Here is a 21,726-nt window from a genome sequence, read left to right as displayed (position 1 = left end):
AATAATTAAGTATACATACATGCACATTTATTTTCTGGATATTCACATTAATTCATTGGCTCTGTACTTGTACTCTGCACAGTGACAATAAAGTTGAATCTAATCTAATCTAATCTAATCTAATAAACTGTTAAGGCCACTAAAATTACTAGAAAAGTTTTTATTTTTGTCATTTTATCAGTATATGGTTGCAAATCTTTCAACAGTTCAGAGTGCCCAAATATTTATGGATAGTCTATACATTATCACTTTATGTGCATACTGTAAATACAGCATGTAACTGTACAGGTGCATCTCAATAAATTAGAATGTCGTTAAACTACTTCAGTCTGTGTGCATTGAATTTATTTAATACACGAGTTTCACAATTTGAGTTGAATTACTGAAATAAATGAACTTTTCCATGACATTCTAATTTATTGAGATGCACCTGTATATTGTATTGTTCTGTGTAGCGGTATTTTGTTGGTTATATACATAGATGTGTGTTTACATCAGAAACTGTTCACAGCATTCCTTATTCTCCCTAGCATGACATAAGTCCAACTCATGTTTGCCACTATATTAATTTCACAAGTTTGCCTTCCCACCCAGTTCTAATGGTAAATGGTAAACAAACTTGGCCTGCTGTCCTCAATGGAGGCTCGAACCCAAGGCTCAGCTTGAGCTCCGAGTTCAACCCCCCTTTGCGGTACTACATAGAGGGAGAACAACAGAAATAGAGGAGGAGATGGGGAGGTGGAGGGATACCGGGAGAAATGATGCTGGGACAGTGCAATGACTGCTTATTTAGGCTTGTAATGATGATTGACAGGACTTAATGATTAGTCTCTTCCCAAACATATGTTTGGAACTTTATTTAATATTCTTCTCTGGAAGGTTGACATTGTTTATCTTGAGAATGATTTAAGCTTCAGGAAACAAATGTGCTCAAATTATGATTCAGTGTCAGAGGATCAGACAAGCTGTCAATAGGCCACTGTCACTAATAGAAGTTTTTCCACTTATGTAAATCACTGATTCACTAATTTTACTAAAAAAAGCACTCATTTACAGGTATTGTTGATGTTGTTCCAGACTGTGTAGGTTTGATCAGATAAAAATGATTATACATGAAGGATTTTGCATTTCTTTAAACTAATTTATGAGTTAAATGATTGGGGATCTTTCTCGTTCTACATCTAGTGTAGCATCAATTAAATGAGGCAGAACAGCAAGTTTATATGAGAACAGAAAATCGCAAAATATAATATAAAAAATATATAATTGAAAATATATTTCAAAAGCTAGTTTCTTCATTGTAGACATAACTCGAAAATTATTAACCAGAAAAGCATATTTGATTCAAAAAGTAATGGTTATATTATTATTATTATTATTATTTACACAGTCACACTTAATTAATTACACAGTTCACTATAACAGTGCTGACATTAACTATAAATCTCTCTGCATCTCAGCAGTTCCTCTGCTGCCCTCTGTATTTCATTAATGAAAGTTAATTGTAGAGAAAACTAGACATAACTTATCATAATATAACTGTATATAACAGTTAATATAACTGTGCAAATGGTTTTAAAAAATAGCCTAAGCTATTACATTTTACGTTTACATGTGTTAATGTATTTTTTAATGAAGGATTGTGGATGTGTATTATCCTGCTTTTTTTGCTATTTGCTATTATTATTTTTGTTATTTATTTGGATTAATGGCATGAAAAGCTAACAAATTCAGTTTAACAATTCAGTTTATTCGATTTATGGTCATAAATAGTCATAACCACCTGGGGTCTCTGCTTTTTAGAGATTAATAATTATCAGAGATGATATAATAATTGTATTTATACAAACACAACACTCAGTGAAGATCATCTGTGAATCAACAACAGGAAACAACTGCAACAGAAACGGTGTCTTGAAAAATATGTTGTATTGACCACAACCAGTCATAAACAGCAGTTAAGCTATTTATCAAGGGTGAACATGTTTTGACGTTACACTTGGCTATACCCTTACCAAAAAGAAGTATACTTCAAGTTAAGTGTACTTAAGTAAAGTTTAAGTATATTTTTTTGAAGTATACTTTATGTAGTAAGTATACAAATATCAGTGTACTATTTCAATACTCCTTGGGACTAAATTGGCCCACTTTCTAGTATATAAAAGTAGGGTATACTTTTAAGTATACTTTAAGTATAACAGTAGTAAACTTTGAGTACACAACTAGTTTACATCTATGTTTTTAGTTTGTACTGCAACTACACTAAAAGCGAACTTATAAGTATACTGCTAGTTTACTAATTAAATACTTGCAGTAGCATTTTTAGTACACTTTGAAGTATAGTCTCAATAAACTACTAGTTTAGTAGTTTTATACTGCAAGTTTACTCGTAAGTTTTCCTTAAGTGAACTTTACATCATACTTTAAGTATACTACTATGTCTGTATTTACGTATTTATTTGTAGCTATATATTTTGTTATATGTATATCTGAACATACAAAACATCAAAAGAAAGAACAGGGTCTCTGCTTGTAAACAAAAACATTTTATTCTAGCTTCATGCATTATTTTTTATAATCACCTGAATGTGGGTAAGTTTCATACATAAAAAATATATATAAAGAAAGAAATAAACAACATTTTGAATTTGAACAAAAAGCTGGAAAAAAAAACTATGAATTGGATTCAGAATGATAATCAAAACGTAGATAGAGTCGATCAACACCCCAACGCTTGACAGTCATTATTACCTCTTCATGGGTCGACATTTTATTCCATAACTTTACACAGTTTTGATGCTGTTTTATGTTGTTTCGGTTTCTTATTCGCTTGTGTTCTGGAAATTCTGTACAGAAGATGTGTACTAGCGCCCCCTACCGTATAACAATGAAAACATTCTCGGTATAGCTCATAGTATAGCTCATATATATTTAGACTTTTTCTAAGTATGAGTCAAGTATACTTAAATGTAATTTTAAGTATATTTCTGAGAAGTACATAAAAAGTAGACTGAAAGTATACTTTCCTATTTTTAGTTTAAAGGAAGCATACTAATAGCACACTTGATTAAATTTTTCGTAAGGGTAGTGCTAAATATGCACTAAATGTGAAGATTTTAAAAGAAAAATAAATGCAATGCAGTAGGCTGGTTTCTTTTTGGTTTAGTCAACTGTGAGAAATGAGATACATAAATGTATAAAGGTATTGGAAAAACACTGCACTCAGTTTAAGGTTAAACCTTCACTCTAAGTGAGTGACCCTTTTTGTCATTGGCTGTGCCAAGGCCAATGGAACATATTTATGGTTTTGGTTGAGCAGTTTAACCACATCATTGTGCTGTGTGTGTTACATGGCCTGGCATGGGTCACGCCAGTGTGACTCACTTCCTAAGAACCACCTTAGACTTTTTTTTTTATTTTTTAAAATTAGTTTAATTATTATGTATTTCAAAATAATCTGACAAAAACTGTCATAAGCATTGAAAGCACTGAAAATAATTTCGCAAAAATAACAAATAAGGTGCACATTCTCCGTTCTAAAATATTTCCTTCCACAGTTTACAGAGAGAACAAAGTATGATCGAAAAATATATAATTTTGTCAGCAATTGGTCACAGAAGTTTTGACCAACATTTTGTAAAAGATACAGATATAAAACATTTTTTTTCAATAGAGAATTTAATAGAAATTAATGCTTTTATTCAGCAAATATTAATTAAGTTGATCAAAAGTGACAGTGAAGACATTACAGAAGATTCTATTTTAAATAAATACTGTTCTTTTGTACTTTCTGTTAATCCTGAACATTGATTTATAAGAGCCATTATTAATAACTGAGCATCAAGGGTGTCCTCTGTAGGGGCAATTATATAGCATAGCCACTGAGCCTCTTCTTTTTAATATGCAAAAAAACATTGTCTGGTTTATATGATTGGGAGTCTATACATTCTACATCTTATATAATATAATATAAAAAGGTGCTTTCACGTGCACTCATAAATGTATAACAGTGAATAAATGACTGGCTACAACAACTACTTCCTACTTCCTATTTGGACACCCAAACATCACACCTGTATGTTCTTGTTGAATATTTAATTTCAAAACAATATGTATTCATTTGATTTCTCCTAAGCTTTCACTCTTCTGGAAAGTTCCACTCAACATCCAGTAGATGCTGGAACATGGATGCAGGAATTAGTTTTTTGCTAAAGCAGAAAAATAAATAAATAAATACATACATATCAGAAAGAACAGAATGAAAATGATCCCAAATTATGAATTAATGACTGATAGCCATATGACATTACTGAAATCCACAGTTATTCTATTTAAGCTATAACTGGTTCTCTTTGCACTTTACTTTACTTCTATTTCGATTTTACCATAAGGGCGATGGTGATTTAAGCACTAGAAGCATATCTTCTAGTAAAAATGCTATGTAAAATCTTTGTCTTCAGTCAAAACCTCTAAGAATGACCCTAGATGCATGTGAATAGGTCTACAGAAATGTCTTAAGGTATTGACACGTGGTTTTATGGTTTAACCTCTATTCTAGAAAAAAGTGAGAGACACTATTTGTCATCGGTTGGCAAATGAACAACCAGTAGAACATATTTCTGGTTTTGGTTTAGCACTTTAGATGAGTTTAACCACACTGTGCAGCTTGCACATTGCTGTTTTTTTAATTAAAAATTATATACAAAACAATGTGTCATTTGTCATGTAGCATGATTCATAATAATAGTAATAATAATGACTAAAAACGTATATATTTCACATAAAATAGATTATGTGAAATAATAATAATAGACATAAAAATAAACATTCACAATAGAACAGCAGATTTAAGACAGACAGTAAATGTTTTGTTAGATACAAGCATATTTTAAACGAAGCAGGTTTTCACACCAGACTTGAAAACTGAAGGACTATTTAGCAATAAATGTGATAATGACATTTAATATGTGTCTGTTCACACAATCATCTAAACGGTATCTTTTTCCTGGTCTATACACAAATCCACTTTCCAAATTAGTCTAAAAAAAATAAATAAAATAAAATTTACTGTAAAGAATGACAAAAAGCCCCAGTCTATAATGCTCCTGCATGCTACAATGTAAGGTTATTTATTATACACAATAAACCATATGATATTTAAGAGCATGTTGTATATTCACAGAACGCATGGTTTCTGATGGTTTCACATAAATGTAGCTTATTTTGATGTTAATCAGTTTAAGTCTTGGAATTTATATACAACTCGTGTCCACTGAACATCAGCATTATAAAAGTGTTTTTCCAACTGTTGGGTTTTTCCAGTGGCACAAACTAAGAATGAGACAATGAATTCAACAGTTATTAAATGTTATATGATCAATTCTCAAATTGTAGAGATGCCAAATAATAGGCAAAAGACTAAATAATGGAAAATACACAATTACAACAATGTCACCTGTCTATCAGGAAGAGCACTGATATTTTTTAATTATTTAAAAGCTATTTTTCTTAAAGAAGAATAACTCACCGATCAGCAGAACGAGCAGAAGTCCGTTCATCAGAGCATTTTAAATAAAAACAAAACATTAATTACAAATTGGATATTTATTTTCTATCAAGAAGCTGTTTTTTTCCCCTGCACATTATTAGAATGTTATAGAATATATAGCTTTCAATACATTAAAAATGTGCGATTTCCAACCTTTAAGACCTTTTTCATCTTTAGAAAGCAGAATGAAGCAGTAATATTATAAAATTTGATCACATTCAATCAAATTACACATTTGTAATTCATTAATAAAAAAGAAAAAGAGAAAACACTTTTTTTACACTCTATTTTTAAAAATTATTTCTACAGACCGATGTTAGAATGTTAGGCTGACTGTTATCTTGGAGGTTAAATCAGTCTACCAGTTTGTGGTTAGACATTTATATGAACATCAAGAAAGTAGCATATAAGCAGTCATACACGTCTTTATGATTTTGGCAGCTGTAGAGCAGCATAGGTGCTGTTGATTTGGCTGGACCGAATATTTCTACGTATCTTGGAAAAGTCCACCTCGGCGTACTGAAAGAGCAATGAAGGAACACATTTAGCATTTCAGAAGTTAGTTGTCCCTGTAGCAAAATTAATTCTATAAAATACTATAGTTGTAATAATAGGTCAGCAAGAATCCTCACTTACAGAAATACAGTTTATACGTTTAAAAGTTATGATTATGGTTTCACATAATTTACCTGTAATTGGTTTGGGTCCTGATGCTGTTGTGTAGCTTGCATCTGCTGTCGATCAGTGTTGAGTTGTTGTGATTGCTCTGCAGACCTTCTTTTACCAACAACAAAAACTTTTACTACTCCTAAAAAGGAACAGTGATTTAGTCAGATTCAGTATTTACTAAATGTTGTATTATTATTATTTTTTTTAATTATAAAGATATATAAGTCCCATAAATGGAAAAATAGCAATGAAATAGTTAAAATTAAGAACTTTTAGAACCACATCATATCAATGTTTTTACAGATGGCAGAAATTAACTCACCGATCAGCAGAACGAGCAGAAGTCCGTTCATCAGAGCAGATATAATGATAATAATCTGCCATTGTGTTTGATTCTGATCAATAAACTCATAAACTGTATGACTGTGACACTCAGTTAGTTGAACTGATTCTGTAAAGAAAGTGTCCACAATTAATATAAGACTATAGCACAATGACTGCAATATCTGTAGAGTGGAGCAATCAATGGGGGGCCAAGTTATGTCTTCAGTTTCTAAAAAAGAAGTAGTCAATAGCAAATTAAAATAGTCATAGAGTAAACGAACTCACCAGTGAAGTATATTCTGGTGCTGTTGCTGAGTTTTGGAGGTGTTTCTGTGTTCATACAGTAATAAACTCCTAATTCATCAGCAGTCACATTATTTATAACCAGACGATGTTTAAACTGCACTGAATATTTCTTTCTGAATGTTTTATTAGGGTAAAAAGGTGGTGTTTGTGTTGAGAATGATTGTAGAATCACGGTTGGAGGATCTGCTGTTTTCAGTAAAATCCAATAAACATCATTTTCATCAAGATCACAGTTTATGATCACATTTGATCCCAGATCAGTTAGTAGATCTGACACTGCATACTGACAACAAATTAACAGATCTATAAAGTAAAAAATAAACGATAAAAAATAGATTAGCCTACCTGATTAAACACTTTGAACTATTACCATAAAACAATTTATGAATAAGTGCATGTAAATACATTCGTATAACATGTATAAACTCACAGAGCTGAAGCCGGATTACATTCATGTTGTTGTGAATAAAACACTTCAGAATTAAATATTTTCTCCCCACAATAGTTAAGATGAACTTACTGCAGCTCTGAAGCAAAGACAGGAAGAAAAGAACTTCCCACATCAAGTCTGTGTGGTCGGACCTTGGTGACTTGCGTGGAACAACTACAATTCACAGCCTCTTGAGGGCAGCAGAGAACAACACTGCAGTATCTCATCTGTGCTTCCAACACGCATGTCCATTGCATGTCTTAAACAACTTATTCAGCTCTGCAGCTCGTACTCCAATGCTGTGTTCGAAATCACCCCCTATACCCTCATTCACTATTCCCTACATTAGTCCACTAACAGTGTAGTTGAAGGAGTAAATGAAAAAGAGTGAGTGAATTCAGATTTATCTTGAAATCTGTCATGGAAACTAGCATGTATAAACATCCATTAAACTATTAATAATCAATTTAAACAAAATGTATACATGTATACTATTATACTGCACCAACAATCGACCAGTGGTTTGGAAAATGGATGAATGGATGATTAAGCTGCCGGCACCATAATGCATCTTACAGTGCATTATGGGTATTCTCTAGCTGTTGAATGTACATTGGTTGTACACTTATTATTTAAGTGCATTATGGGATTGAATGAGTTTGCCCAATAATGCCACTATGGTTGCAGATACACTACAAGTGGCGCCTCAAATAGTGCCCTGCATGCCATGCAAAGCAGTCAGACATGCAAAATGTGCAGTGAGAGGCCTTCAGGAACGTGATTGGGAACCACTGATCTACAGACAAAGTGTTTTACTTTACCTTTTACTAAAGGGAGCATTTTTATATATTATTGTTATATTATATATCATTATTTTTATATACAATATTAAGATTGCTTTAACAGTGTAAAAACACACAAAAAAAGCAAAAATTAAATACGTTTTTTTTTTGTATATTAACTTTTTAATATATATATGTTATAATTTTGTAAATTCATATCATTTTAGTAATTGTTTTAAACTTTCAAAAATCCTAAAAGTGTTTTATTTTCTTGTTTAAATTATATTGTGAATACCAGATTTTCAGTGTGACCCTGCTCAGGTCCCGTCAGTCGTTTGTCTGGGCCGTTCTGTTGAATATAGCACTGTTCATTAACAGTATTTTCAATGCCTTATTAAATAAATCAGTCTGTGAAACTTTGATGGTTACTTACCACAAAATGTAGGCAGGTGCGAGAACTTCCATAGAATACATGGAATACATGCACTTGTTAAAATTACAAATTACTTGCTTCTTGCGTGTTGACATCACTGAATTCAATGATGAACTGTCTTTAACTGAAAAATTAGTGTTTACTATTGTCATTTTGCATTATTGACACACTATTCTCCTAATTAATGCTGTTCAGTTGCTTTGACACAATCTGTATTGTTAAAAGCGCTATATAAATAAAGGTGACTTGACTTGACTTGAATACATGCAGTGTATAGTGGATGTGACTTTTTTCTTTTTATTAAATTCAAAAAGGTACTACAGATCTGTTTTTTTTTTTTTGTGCTGGTTTTGCTGCTGGTTTTGCATGCTCTCTCTCTTGTGCCAATACCTCCCCACACACCAAACTGCCGCCCCCCTGCCCTAGATTCACATGAAGCTGCTTTGACTGTTACAAGACAATTGTCAGATGCTCGTATTAAATGTGTGTCTACAGTATTTACAGTAACAAAGACCATCATCTGGTGCATACTGTAAATATAATGTAACCATATATTGTATCATTCAATGTAGCAATATTTTATTGGCTATATACATGTGTGTTTACATCAGAAAGTTTTACCCTGGTGTCACATGCCATTATATTAACTCCGTGCTCTTCTCTGGAAGGTGAAGTTGTTTATCCTGAGAAACTTTAAGTTTCAGGATACAAACTTGCTCAAATTATGATTCTACAACACTAGGCCAATATCAGTTTCACAGATTAATCACTGATTTACTAATTCGCTCATTTTACTAAAGCACTCATTTACAGGTATTGTTGATGTTGTTCCAGACTGTGTATGTTTGACCAGATAAAAATGATTATACATGAATGATTTTGCATTTGTTTAGACTAGTTCATAGTTTAAATGACTGAAAATCTTTCTCTTTCTACATCTAGTGTAGTATCAATTAGTTGAGGTAGAACAGAAAGTCTAAGTGATAACAGAAAAGAAAAAAACATATTTCAAAAACAAGTTTCTTACACAAAGCTCAGTCAAATTATCAACCTGAAAAGCATATTTTATTGGAAAAATAACATTTACTTTTTTACACAGTAATAACACAGTTCACTATAACATGATCATTTTTGTAAATCATGATGATTTTTGTAAATGTCATTTTAATCAGTAAAACGTTGACGTGATATTGGACATTTGCTGGTAATGATTTGTCTGAAGTTCCAAACCGATCTCGTGGCAATTTGTACATATTTTACGAGGTGGCTAATTCATACAAATTTGTACGACCTCACTCGTATAAATTCGTATGATTTTTGCTAAATCGTACATATTTTACAAGTTCCCCAATCAGGGCCCTGTTCCCAATTCGTATGAATTCGTATGAATGACCTACCCCTAACCCCACCCCTAAACCTACCTGTCACTGGAGTCTAGCTCTCAGCATTCGAAATGATCTCAGATCAAAAGCATTCGAGTGAGGTCGAATTTGTACGAATTAGCCACCTCGTAAAACACATACAAATTTGTCGTGAGATAGTGTTGGCAGTTGAGCAGTTCCTCTGCTGCCTTCTGTAGGTCACTGATAATAGTTCACTGTAGAGAAAACATGCGCACCAACATATCTAGTTTAAAAGTAGCCTAATGTTGGTGCCGATGGCCTCATGGGCAGCGCGCCGACATGTAATGCCTTTGCGCTTCGGGCGTCCCGAGTTTGAGTCCCGGCTTGTGGACCTTTCCTGATCCCACCCCCCTCGCTCTCTCACCCACTTTGCTTCCTGTCGACCTACTGTCCTATCTAAATAAAAGGCATAAAACGCCAAAAATAAATCTTAAAAAGAAAAAGTAGCCTAATATATTTAGATTTGTACATGTGCTAATGTATTTCTTTAAAGTAAAGATTTGTGGATGTGTATTATCCTGACAGGCTTCTGGTTTTGTTATTGAAACTATCCTGATTTTAATCATTTGGATTGGTGGCAAAAGTTTTCTGAAGAAGCATAGAAGACAAAGAGACACTCAAAGAAGTGAAAAGGAAATTAATGCTCAGAAGAAATGTGTCCGCAATCCTGTGATCAACTGGGCACAGACTCGCCGAGTGATAAATCTTCACTTGACCGACAGTATTGAGTCAATTACTTTTATGGCACTGGAGTTAGGAGACACTCAAAACTCGAGAGAGAATTCCACAGAAGCTGCGTCATGAATATTTAGAACACTTCAGTGTGTCAGTGTGACATTACTGAAATTTGCGATAAACATGGCACATCTCTACACAAGGTTACACGTGGCTACTTGGTTTCACACCTTGGTCTTGTAGAGGGACCTAATACTTTAAAGAGTACTTTGGAGGTTTAGCTCAAGGGCCCTTGCAAAATTGGAAGTAGGCCGCTGCTTGTAAGATGGGTGGGAAGAATGGGCCGCCCAGATCATAACCACAAGTTCTGCATGTTTGCAAAGACAGACTCACACATTAAAGTATATGATTTTCTGAACATGTACCATGACATACTATGTAAAATGCAATGCACATAAATCATAGAAACACTTTCATGTAATACATCAGTGTGTGAAACTTGATTTTTATGTAGGTTAAACAATAATAGCCAAATTAAATGGAAGAATATTATTATTTTGTTTTGTTTTGTTTTCACTTTTTTAAATTTATTTTGCTTTTCCTCATGAGCCCTAGAATTTCAGCACTTATACAGGTGCATCTCAATAAATTAGAATGTCGTGGAAAAGTTCATTTATTTCAGTAATTCAACTCAAATTGTGAAACTCGTGTATTAAATAAATTCAGTGCACACAGACTGAAGTAGTTTAAGTCTTTGGTTCTTTTAATTGTGATGATTTTGGCACACATTTAACAAAAACCCACCAATTCACTATCTCAACAAATTAGAATATGGTGACATGCCAATCAGCTAATCAACTCAAAACACCTGCAAAGGTTTCCTGAGCCATCAAAAGCTAAATTTTTTTTTTTTTTTTTTTAAATCAAAGCCTCTGAGAAAGACCCTGTAGATCTATGTGAAACGGCTTTGACATTTGGAGTATATTAACTGTATATTAATTGCTGAACATTCACAGCAATAGAATGTTCAGCATCAAGAGTGAGCAGCACTTAACACTTAACAAGATCAAATTCTCTGACAGTAAATATGTAGTCCTAGTACACAAACAGCCAGCAAGCTGCAACACTGCTCGGTTTCCACTTGAGGTTTAGACAACTGTGAGAACTGAGATACATAAATGTATAAAGATACCAGAAAAAAACTGCTCTGAGTCTAAGGTTAAACCTCCACTCTAGACAAAGTTGACAGACCCTGTTTGTCATTGGCTGTCAACTGACCAAACAAGTGGAACATATTTATGGTTTTGGTTTAGCACTTCAGTTGAGTTTAACCACACTGTGTAGCTTGTATTTTTGCATGCAGTGTGTATCATATAGGCCTATATGCACACACAAAACAGGGCATACAACCTCATAAGACTTTTATTAGGTTTATTTATTATTAATTTGTTATTTATTTATCACTGTATCTGACAAGGATGTGTTTTATACAGTCAGTGTTTCATACTGAATCCATACAGTCATAAACGTATTAATAGAGATTGTGACTTTATTTAGCATGATGCTAAAATTGCATTTACTGCTTGTGTTTTTATTTAAATAAAATTCTGTTTCCATTATATATTTATATACCATTTATATATTAAAAACTATAGTAAATCTAATTGTAAATTGAATGTAGATCAAAGAATTAAAGGTATTAAAGGGAGTCATATTTATATTGTTTAATAATAAAACAATGTTTTCCATCCAGAAAATGCAGAATGAAGCAGTAATATTATAAAATTTGATCACATTCAATCAAATTACACATTTGTAATTCATTAATAAAAAAGAAAAAGAGAAAACACTTTTTTTACACTCTATTTTTAAAAATTATTTCTACAGACCGATGTTAGAATGTTAGGCTGACTGTTATCTTGGAGGTTAAATCAGTCTACCAGTTTGTGGTTAGACATTTATATGAACATCAAGAAAGTAGCATATAAGCAGTCATACACGTCTTTATGATTTTGGCAGCTGTAGAGCAGCATAGGTGCTGTTGATTTGGCTGGACCGAATATTTCTACGTATCTTGGAAAAGTCCACCTCGGCGTACTGAAAGAGCAATGAAGGAACACATTTAGCATTTCAGAAGTTAGTTGTCCCTGTAGCAAAATTAATTCTATAAAATACTATAGTTGTAATAATAGGTCAGCAAGAATCCTCACTTACAGAAATACAGTTTATACGTTTAAAAGTTATGATTATGGTTTCACATAATTTACCTGTAATTGGTTTGGGTCCTGATGCTGTTGTGTAGCTTGCATCTGCTGTCGATCAGTGTTGAGTTGTTGTGATTGCTCTGCAGACCTTCTTTTACCAACAACAAAAACTTTTACTACTCCTAAAAAGGAACAGTGATTTAGTCAGATTCAGTATTTACTAAATGTTGTATTATTATTATTTTTTTTAATTATAAAGATATATAAGTCCCATAAATGGAAAAATAGCAATGAAATAGTTAAAATTAAGAACTTTTAGAACCACATCATATCAATGTTTTTACAGATGGCAGAAATTAACTCACCGATCAGCAGAACGAGCAGAAGTTGATCTTTACTTAATATCCTAATGATTTTTGGCATAAAAGAAAAAATTGGTCATTTTGACCCATACAATGTATTGTTGGCTATAAATATAACCGTGCCATTTATGACTGGTTTTGTGCTCCAGGGGGACACATATTTAATCTGAAGCAGGGGTTTCATATGTTTGATGCCACAGGCTCCTAAATATGATGATTCCCTATAATATAAAGGCAGCTATATATTTTCATGTATAGCCTAAGATTCTGACGTTTATACAACATTTAAACTGTGAAAAAATAAGAATATTTTAAATAAAAACAAAACATTAATTACAAATTGGATATTTATTTTCTATCAAGAAGCTGTTTTTTTCCCCTGCACATTATTAGAATGTTATAGAATATATAGCTTTCAATACATTAAAAATGTGCGATTTCCAACCTTTAAGACCTTTTTCATCTTTAGAAAGCAGAATGAAGCAGTAATATTATAAAATTTGATCACATTCAATCAAATTACACATTTGTAATTCATTAATAAAAAAGAAAAAGAGAAAACACTTTTTTTACACTCTATTTTTAAAAATTATTTCTACAGACCGATGTTAGAATGTTAGGCTGACTGTTATCTTGGAGGTTAAATCAGTCTACCAGTTTGTGGTTAGACATTTATATGAACATCAAGAAAGTAGCATATAAGCAGTCATACACGTCTTTATGATTTTGGCAGCTGTAGAGCAGCATAGGTGCTGTTGATTTGGCTGGACCGAATATTTCTACGTATCTTGGAAAAGTCCACCTCGGCGTACTGAAAGAGCAATGAAGGAACACATTTAGCATTTCAGAAGTTAGTTGTCCCTGTAGCAAAATTAATTCTATAAAATACTATAGTTGTAATAATAGGTCAGCAAGAATCCTCACTTACAGAAATACAGTTTATACGTTTAAAAGTTATGATTATGGTTTCACATAATTTACCTGTAATTGGTTTGGGTCCTGATGCTGTTGTGTAGCTTGCATCTGCTGTCGATCAGTGTTGAGTTGTTGTGATTGCTCTGCAGACCTTCTTTTACCAACAACAAAAACTTTTACTACTCCTAAAAAGGAACAGTGATTTAGTCAGATTCAGTATTTACTAAATGTTGTATTATTATTATTTTTTTTAATTATAAAGATATATAAGTCCCATAAATGGAAAAATAGCAATGAAATAGTTAAAATTAAGAACTTTTAGAACCACATCATATCAATGTTTTTACAGATGGCAGAAAATAACTCACCGATCAGCAGAACGAGCAGAAGTCCGTTCATCAGAGCAGATATGATGATGATAATCTGCCATTGTGTTTGATTCTGCTCAGTATACTCAGCCTCTGTATGATTGTGACACTCAGTTATTAGTTGAGCTGCTTCTGTAAAGAAAGTGTCCATAGTCTGTAAAAGTAACATCTGTTACAATTGGTACAATGGCTGTGATTTTGTGAAACTGAAAATATAGATAGTATATTGGAGATAATATATGGATATAATTATGTTTTTCATAAGTATTTAAAAAATTGAGACAATAATTTAAGTAGTTATTATCATCAATATGTCTTGATCACTGATGAAGTAAATGAACTCACCAGTGAAGTATATTCTGGTGCTGTTGCTGAGTTTTGGAGGTGTTTCTGTGTTCATACAGTAATAAACTCCTAATTCATCAGCAGTCACATTATTAATAACCAGACGATGTTTAAACTGCACTGAATATTTCTTTCTGAATGTTTTATTACGGTAAAAAGGCGATGTTGTGGTTGATAAAGATCGTAGAATGACTGTTGGAGGATCTGCTGTTTTCAGTAAAATCCAATAAACATCATTTTCATCAAGATCACAGTTTATGATCACATTTGATCCCAGATCAGTTAGTAGATCTGACACTGCATACTGACAACAGATTAATACATCTAAAAGATACAAATAATAATTATAATAATAAAATAAAAACAGGCATCATAATTATGATCACTCTTTTAAAACCACTTTGAATCATAACAGTTTTTATTTGTATAAGTTTACAAAGTATGTGTAAATGTGTAAATATATAAATAACATGTAATAAACTCACAGAGCTGAAGCTGAATGATCTTCATGTTGTTGCTGTGAATAAACGTTGTTTCCTCCACTCAACATTGAAGCTGAAGTGTGCTGCAACTCTGAAGCAAAAACAGAAAAAAAACTTCTGCCACATCAGTCAGAGGAAATCAAGTTTGCTGACCACACTGTACACACTTTTTTCAACACCTAATGCCCAACACCTAGTCCTAAAGCACCACCATCATCATCACTTTATTTAACAAGTTGAGCATGTTTATTTTGTCTGTATGTGTGTACCCGGTATTCCCTATGTTATGGGGTCCAAATGTCCCCACAATTATAGTAATACTGTAAATATTTCATACATGTAAATATTTCATTTGTCTATTTTACAAATGTTCTTTGAGACCTACAGAGATCAGCTTAATCTTCAACTGTCAAACATAAATTTATGGGATTATTCATTGGCCGAGCCAATTATGGCCAATGTGTGGCTCTTGTCTGTAATGCAGATCTGGGGCCACCACAGGAACATCATTCTTTCTATAGCAGAGGGAAAACTGCTTGTGCAGACTGTAATTGGGACAGACAAAATGCTACGTGGACGGGAGTTACTGGTTTGAAATAAACTGATCTTTCACATAATGAACTAACTGAACCGATTAGAACCATTTCTGAATTAAATTGACCATTGTGTAGGCTACTTAAAGTACGGTGTGCGGGACTAGCAATCCAACATATTTTGCAATGAGGAAATAAGTAGACCTTTTACCTTTACAGACTCTGGAGGGCAGCAGAGGACAATAGCAATTTAAAGAACATGATACATTGGTTTTGGTTCTGTATGGAAGGTGACATGGTGTAATAATAAAAATAGTTGTAAATAACAACAATAAAAACAACAATAATAATATAATACAATATTTTTATATTTCTGGGTCAAGCACAGATCTGCAAATAAATGCTGTTTAGTGAAATGTGATTTGTACTAATACATGTAATACATCACCAGCAAATGGATTTCATCTACTTGTAAGAACCAGACTAAGCAGAACAGACCATACAAATATTTTGCTCAGATAAGACAAAATCAAATGAAATTGAAAGTAATAAAACTAAAGACAAATATTAGCATTACAAGAATAACAAGAATAGGTGTGAACACAACGTCCAAAAATATTTCATTTAATTAAAATAAATACAGCACATACCGCATAAGCAAACACCAGCAAGTGATCAATCAAATCCACTCACGCAAACTCACTCCATGAGAGAGAGAGAGAGTTATTATTTTTTTTTTAAAACAGATCCAGGTTTATGGAAAATAAAAACATATTCAGAGCCGGAAACAAAGTTCTCGAATATACCTGGGGCCTGTTTCAAAATAAGCCAAATAAGCCAGGCTTATTTCAGTTAGTCTGACTTATTTTTAACCAAATCAAATAACAATATGTCAGACTAACTTAAATAAACCTGGCTTATTTGGTCAACTTGTTTTATGAAACAGCTAACAGCTAAAAATCCTTTAAAACTCCATTATACCCAAAATTTGAAAGAGCATCCTAAACGTAAATATCAAATAACACAGGCAGAGCTGAATTAGGACATACACTTTATTAATCACATAAAAAATGACCCCAGTTCATACTAAGCTCAAGTCCTGCAATGCCAGAAGCAGAACATGCACATTAGTGCTCACTGGAAAGATGCCATTAAATCACCATCCAGAAGACAGTACTCCATTTTTTGACTTATTTTGGGAGAGAACTCCAGCAAGGAGCAAAATATATATAAGCCTGCTATAATCACAGTCAGAAATATACATCTTAACATGTCTGCATGCAAGTTTTTGTTTTTAACATTATCTTAATTTCTTATTTCTTCATAAAAAGTTCACATATTTTTATTTTATGTATTATATAATAATTTTGTTTGTTGTATGTTCCTGTAATGGCTGATGCTTTGGCAATACTAATCTTGCTAAAAAGCTTTATTTGAAATGACTTGAATGGAGAGAGAGAGAGAGAGAGAGAGAGAGAGAGAGAGAGAGAGAGAGAGAGAGAGAGAGAGAGAGAGAGAGAGAGAGAGAGAGAGAGAGAGAGAGAGAGAGAGAGAGAGAGAGAGAGAGAGAGGATGGGAGAGAGAGAGAGAGAGAGAGAGAGAGAGAGAATGAGAATGAGAATGAGAGAGTTAAAACAACAGGGAAATACAATTTGTACAATACAATTATACAATTATAATACAATTAGCCTGTAGAACTATATAGTGGAACGCTTGAGTACATATTTAGCAAACTGTATGAATCAGGAATGAATTAATCAGATTATTAATTCAATATAAATACATAAACAATACAAAATACATTTAATATTTGCAAACACAACAAAGAAAAGAAAACTTGTGGAACAGCACAGAATTGTTAAGGCACTAACTCATTAACAGAATCATTCATCCTTCAATTGTGACCCTGGACCACAAAACCAGTCATAAGGGTCAATTTTTTGAAATTGTGATTTATACATAATCTGAAAGCTGAATAAATCAGCTTTCCATTGATGTATGGTTTGTTAGGACAGGACAATAATCTGGAATCTGAGGGTGCAAAAAAATTTAAATATTGAGAAAATCGCCTTTAAAGTTGTCCAAATTAAGTTCTTAGCAATGCATATTACTAATCAAAAATTAAGTTTTGATATATTTATGGTAGGAAATTTACAAAATATCTTCATGGAACATGATCTTTACTTAATATCCTAATGATTTCTTGCATAAAAGAAAAATCAATAATTTTGACCCATACAATGTATTGTTGGTTATTGCTACAAACATATCTGTGCGAGCAACTCGGTGCAAACAGCAAGAATATAAGAGCACAAAACAGTGTCTCTGACACCAAAATGAAACAATGAAAGCTGTAACAATTTAGTTAAAATAACTTTTAACATTTTTTTATTAATGTTACACATTTATTTCTGTCTGTTCTCTATCTTCAGTCAAGACAGGAGAGAATAAAGCGGCTTGAATTTTTTTTCTACAGCCAATGACGAAACCGGCTATAAGCATTATTAATACAGCTACTATAATGTAAACCCAGAGCAAAGACGACGATGTCACCACATCTGTTTCTGGTTTTTGGGTTTCTTGATCAGCTGATTTGGTTCCATTTTCTGTTGTTGGCTCTGCAAAGAAAGAAAGAAAGATCATTACTGCAATGTGACAAATGCAACAGATCTGTCTGTAATGTTTATACATCAGCATTCAGACTGAACAGAACATTACTAGCAAACTTTATTTTTTATTAATATATCAATTAACCATTACTACACACCGTTGATGATCAGCTCCACAGTCTTATGTTCAGACGAGTGTGCGATGAGACAGGTGTATTTTCCTGCATCAGTGTGTTGAAGATTGTTGAGTTTGATGGAGAAATTTCCTCTCTTATACTCTTCAGGGAAAGTTTCAGTTCTGTTCTTGTATCGTGGCTCCTGTTGCTCTACTGAATTTTTACCCTTGATTATATCATACACAATCTTGCTACCATTCTGTCTCCAATGCACTTCAGTGTCTTGATCAGGTTCAGTTGAAGAACACGGCAGGACAACAGAACCACCAATAAAACCTGGGACCTGCAGAGACACTGAAATCAGACAAACTGTAACTGTTAATACACAATATAACATTCATACACATTTATTTTTTTGTTTGTTTGTTTTAATGCCATGCCAGATTATTTGGCAATTCATGGCAAAAAAAAAAAACATACTTTAGTTAAATTTTAAATACAAAATATATTTGACGCATTTTGCCAAAAATTCTAAAACAGGTATGAACTTGTTTAAAACCTTTTCAAGGGAATAAACAGAATAAAACAATCTAGAAATATTACAATCCAGTAAATGTTTTACATGAATATTAAATGTTATTCAGATGCTCACCTTTGTGTATCAGCACTGCAGACACACAGATGAAGTAGAATCTGTAGAAACAGAAATAATTTCCATTAATTTCCTGTTGCTAAACCAGTAGATCACCACACTAGCAATAAGCTCATCTGAGATGATCACATGATCACCACAAGGTGCATGCTGGTTAGAAATACTTTCTGACTCAATACTGTGATCAAATGCTCGTGAGAGCCAGATGGTGTAGTTTTTAGAGGAAGCTTCAGTTTACCAGCTGAACAAACTAAAAGCATGATGGGAAATTCTGACGATACAACTTAACCCATATCGCTTAAGAACGAGGTTTGGTTTCATAAAACATGTTAGTCTTTTCCTACTTGAATTAAACTGAAATGAAATTTCCTACTGTCATGTACATCCAAGACGAGGTGTTTGGCATCTAAATGCCAAGTTCTTTAATTCTCATACAACACTCATTAGGGAATTTTTAGGCACTGATACTGATTATTTAGAATGACATCTGTGATACCCATACCAATAGTTTGGTGGTTCTGCTTTTTAATACCTTGTTTCAAATGAATGATAATTACACAATTATTAAATATGTAAGTAGTGTTTATTCTCCCCATATCAGCAGTCTCTCACTTCTAAACACATTACTCACATTATCATTCTTAATGTTATTTCTCAATTTCTAAGCTTTTTAGATATTCTTAACTCTTATTAACATTAACCAATAAGCCTCCTGTTAGGCACACAATCACTCATTTCCTTTACTATACAGAGAATCAATCAATCTATCGTCAAGTGTGATGAAAACCATTACTTGATTTTTCTGACGGGCTTACAAATTGCAATACTGTTATATTTCTATTCTGATGATACTTAATTAAAATCCTGGCCTAAATAAATAAATTAATTAATTAAAAAGTTGCCGTCTGATTTAAATAAGCAAATACTTAAAGCTGCAGTCCTTAAATTTTTTTGGTTAAAAATGATCCCAAATCAACATTTGAGCAAGTACATAACCAGCCAGTGTTCAAAACTAGTTTTCAAACAGAGATGCCGACAAAGAGGCAAAACTTACATACTGCAGCTTTAAGGTTTTAGGACTGAATCATTATTGCAATGATTAATATGTTTCTGGCATGTTGTAAGTTTGGCAACGATTATTTTCACTCTAACTGATGTAGTGTGTAAATTTCTATTTCTCAAACAACCATGTCAGAAGACGTACTTGTGTCTATATTCCAGAATGACAATACCAAGATTTATCAGGCTTCAATTGTGAAAGATTGGCCACCACAGAGACCTGCGGACTTTACCCCATTGAAAGTCTTTAGGATGTGCTGGAGTCAAAGAAAACATTTGCACACTCTAATAGTTAGTTGGACCCCCTTTAGCTTGATAACATTGTTTCAACAACGTTATGCAACATCACATTTATTTCCATCAAAAGTGGCTTTAATATTGGCTGAGATCTTGTATTTACAATGAGAGAGTCAAGCCACTCTGCAAAGTTTACTCCAGCACATCCTCAAGACTTTCAATGGGGTTAAGCTCAGGATTCTGTGGTGGCCAATTCATGTGTGAAAATGACTCCTCATGCTCACTGAACCACTAGCCCCATTTACATGGACACTTTTTGTTTTAATTGGAATAAAATCATTCCCACTGATGAATCCAAACATAGTGTTTACATGAACGCTAAATAAATGATTGCTAAATAGTTGATGTGTGTGTTTATATGTCACAAGCTTCAAATCCGATTTGATCTTTTGATATGTGCACACTCCATGAATATACACAGTTTTCCACTGTTTTTTTGCGGGTAACCATTCTCCTTTTCTTTGATTTAAAATGCAGACTTAATATTTATCTATTTTGGCTCCAAATTAGGAGTGGACAAGCACATGAATCTTTGTGCACTAAAGCATTTTCATTCAGATCGGACTTCTGAACCGACTATAATTAGAGTACAATGCTTCATGTAAACGCACCTACTGTTTCGCAGCTTGGGTCCAATTGTTATCCTAGAATAATGTTGTACATTAGATTCATCCGCACCCACTCACAACACACGCAAGCTAGATAATTCCGCACATAGCTGCAATTGCAGGTTTTCAAACAGAGATGCCGACAAAGAGGCAAAACTTACATACTGCAGCTTTAAGGTTTTAGGACTGAATCATTATTGCAATGATTAATATGTTTCTGGCATGTTGTAAGTTTGGCAACGATTATTTTCACTCTAACTGATGTAGTGTGTAAATTTCTATTTCTCAAACAACCATGTCAGAAGACGTACTTGTGTCTATATTCCAGAATGACAATACCAAGATTTATCAGGCTTCAATTGTGAAAGATTGGCCACCACAGAGACCTGCGGACTTTACCCCATTGAAAGTCTTTAGGATGTGCTGGAGTCAAAGAAAACATTTGCACACTCTAATAGTTAGTTGGACCCCCTTTAGCTTGATAACATTGTTTCAACAACGTTATGCAACATCACATTTATTTCCATCAAAAGTGGCTTTAATATTGGCTGAGATCTTGTATTTACAATGAGAGAGTCAAGCCACTCTGCAAAGTTTACTCCAGCA

The 21,726-nt window shown here is 33.1% G+C and overlaps 3 protein-coding genes across 3 annotated transcripts; all 3 read right to left on the bottom strand.

Moving 5' to 3' along the window:
- Positions 1 to 5,969: 5,969 nt before the first annotated feature.
- On the bottom strand, positions 5,970 to 7,302 carry LOC107659310 (uncharacterized). The gene is made up of 5 exons (XM_016448205.1): positions 7,278 to 7,302; positions 6,827 to 7,150; positions 6,540 to 6,668; positions 6,238 to 6,356; positions 5,970 to 6,067 (listed from the first exon to the last, which is right to left on the bottom strand). Exons 1-5 carry the CDS (start codon positions 7,300 to 7,302, stop codon positions 5,975 to 5,977), a joined length of 690 nt encoding a protein of 229 aa, XP_016303691.1. The 3' UTR covers positions 5,970 to 5,974.
- A 6,547-nt stretch (positions 7,303 to 13,849) lies between these two features.
- On the bottom strand, positions 13,850 to 15,301 carry LOC107659300 (uncharacterized). The gene is made up of 5 exons (XM_016448187.1): positions 15,250 to 15,301; positions 14,765 to 15,088; positions 14,420 to 14,551; positions 14,118 to 14,236; positions 13,850 to 13,947 (listed from the first exon to the last, which is right to left on the bottom strand). The coding sequence occupies exons 1-5, from the start codon at positions 15,272 to 15,274 to the stop codon at positions 13,855 to 13,857; spliced, it is 693 nt and encodes a 230-aa protein (XP_016303673.1). The 5' UTR covers positions 15,275 to 15,301; the 3' UTR covers positions 13,850 to 13,854.
- A 2,714-nt stretch (positions 15,302 to 18,015) lies between these two features.
- LOC107659292 (CD276 antigen homolog) lies at positions 18,016 to 19,416 on the bottom strand. Its single transcript, XM_016448180.1, has 4 exons — positions 19,336 to 19,416; positions 19,157 to 19,235; positions 18,547 to 18,858; positions 18,016 to 18,397 (listed from the first exon to the last, which is right to left on the bottom strand). The coding sequence occupies exons 1-4, from the start codon at positions 19,414 to 19,416 to the stop codon at positions 18,177 to 18,179; spliced, it is 693 nt and encodes a 230-aa protein (XP_016303666.1). The 3' UTR covers positions 18,016 to 18,176.
- Between the last annotated feature and the right edge of the window lie 2,310 nt (positions 19,417 to 21,726).

The sequence above is a fragment of the Sinocyclocheilus anshuiensis genome, unplaced genomic scaffold (assembly GCF_001515605.1).
Source record: "Sinocyclocheilus anshuiensis isolate Anshui unplaced genomic scaffold, SAMN03320099.WGS_v1.1 scaffold912, whole genome shotgun sequence".
NCBI classification, from domain to species: Eukaryota; Metazoa; Chordata; class Actinopteri; order Cypriniformes; family Cyprinidae; genus Sinocyclocheilus; species Sinocyclocheilus anshuiensis.
Note: the sequence above shows the minus strand (reverse complement) of the source record. Positions and strands in the feature narration are given on the sequence as shown.

What these genes read in the sequence shown, in the direction of transcription:
- LOC107659310 (XM_016448205.1), bottom strand. Translation starts at nt 7,302, where the DNA reads ATGAATGTAATCCGGCTTCAGCTCT. An exon ending in CACCAGAATATACTTCACTG is followed by an intron (nt 6,669 to 6,826) that starts GTGAGTTCGTTT and finishes CTTTCTTTACAG; the next exon opens with AATCAGTTCAACTAACTGAG. An exon ending in AGGACCCAAACCAATTACAG is followed by an intron (nt 6,068 to 6,237) that starts GTAAATTATGTG and finishes TTGCTCTTTCAG; the next exon opens with TACGCCGAGGTGGACTTTTC.
- LOC107659300 (XM_016448187.1), bottom strand. Translation starts at nt 15,274, where the DNA reads ATGAAGATCATTCAGCTTCAGCTCT. An exon ending in CACCAGAATATACTTCACTG is followed by an intron (nt 14,552 to 14,764) that starts GTGAGTTCATTT and finishes CTTTCTTTACAG; the next exon opens with AAGCAGCTCAACTAATAACT. An exon ending in TCTGCTCGTTCTGCTGATCG is followed by an intron (nt 14,237 to 14,419) that starts GTGAGTTATTTT and finishes GTTCCTTTTTAG; the next exon opens with GAGTAGTAAAAGTTTTTGTT.
- LOC107659292 (XM_016448180.1), bottom strand. Translation starts at nt 19,416, where the DNA reads ATGCTTTTAGTTTGTTCAGCTGGTAAACTGAAGCTTCCTCTAAAAACT. An exon ending in TGCAGTGCTGATACACAAAG is followed by an intron (nt 18,859 to 19,156) that starts GTGAGCATCTGA and finishes GTCTGATTTCAG; the next exon opens with TGTCTCTGCAGGTCCCAGGT. An exon ending in TGTGGAGCTGATCATCAACG is followed by an intron (nt 18,398 to 18,546) that starts GTGTGTAGTAAT and finishes CTTTCTTTGCAG; the next exon opens with AGCCAACAACAGAAAATGGA.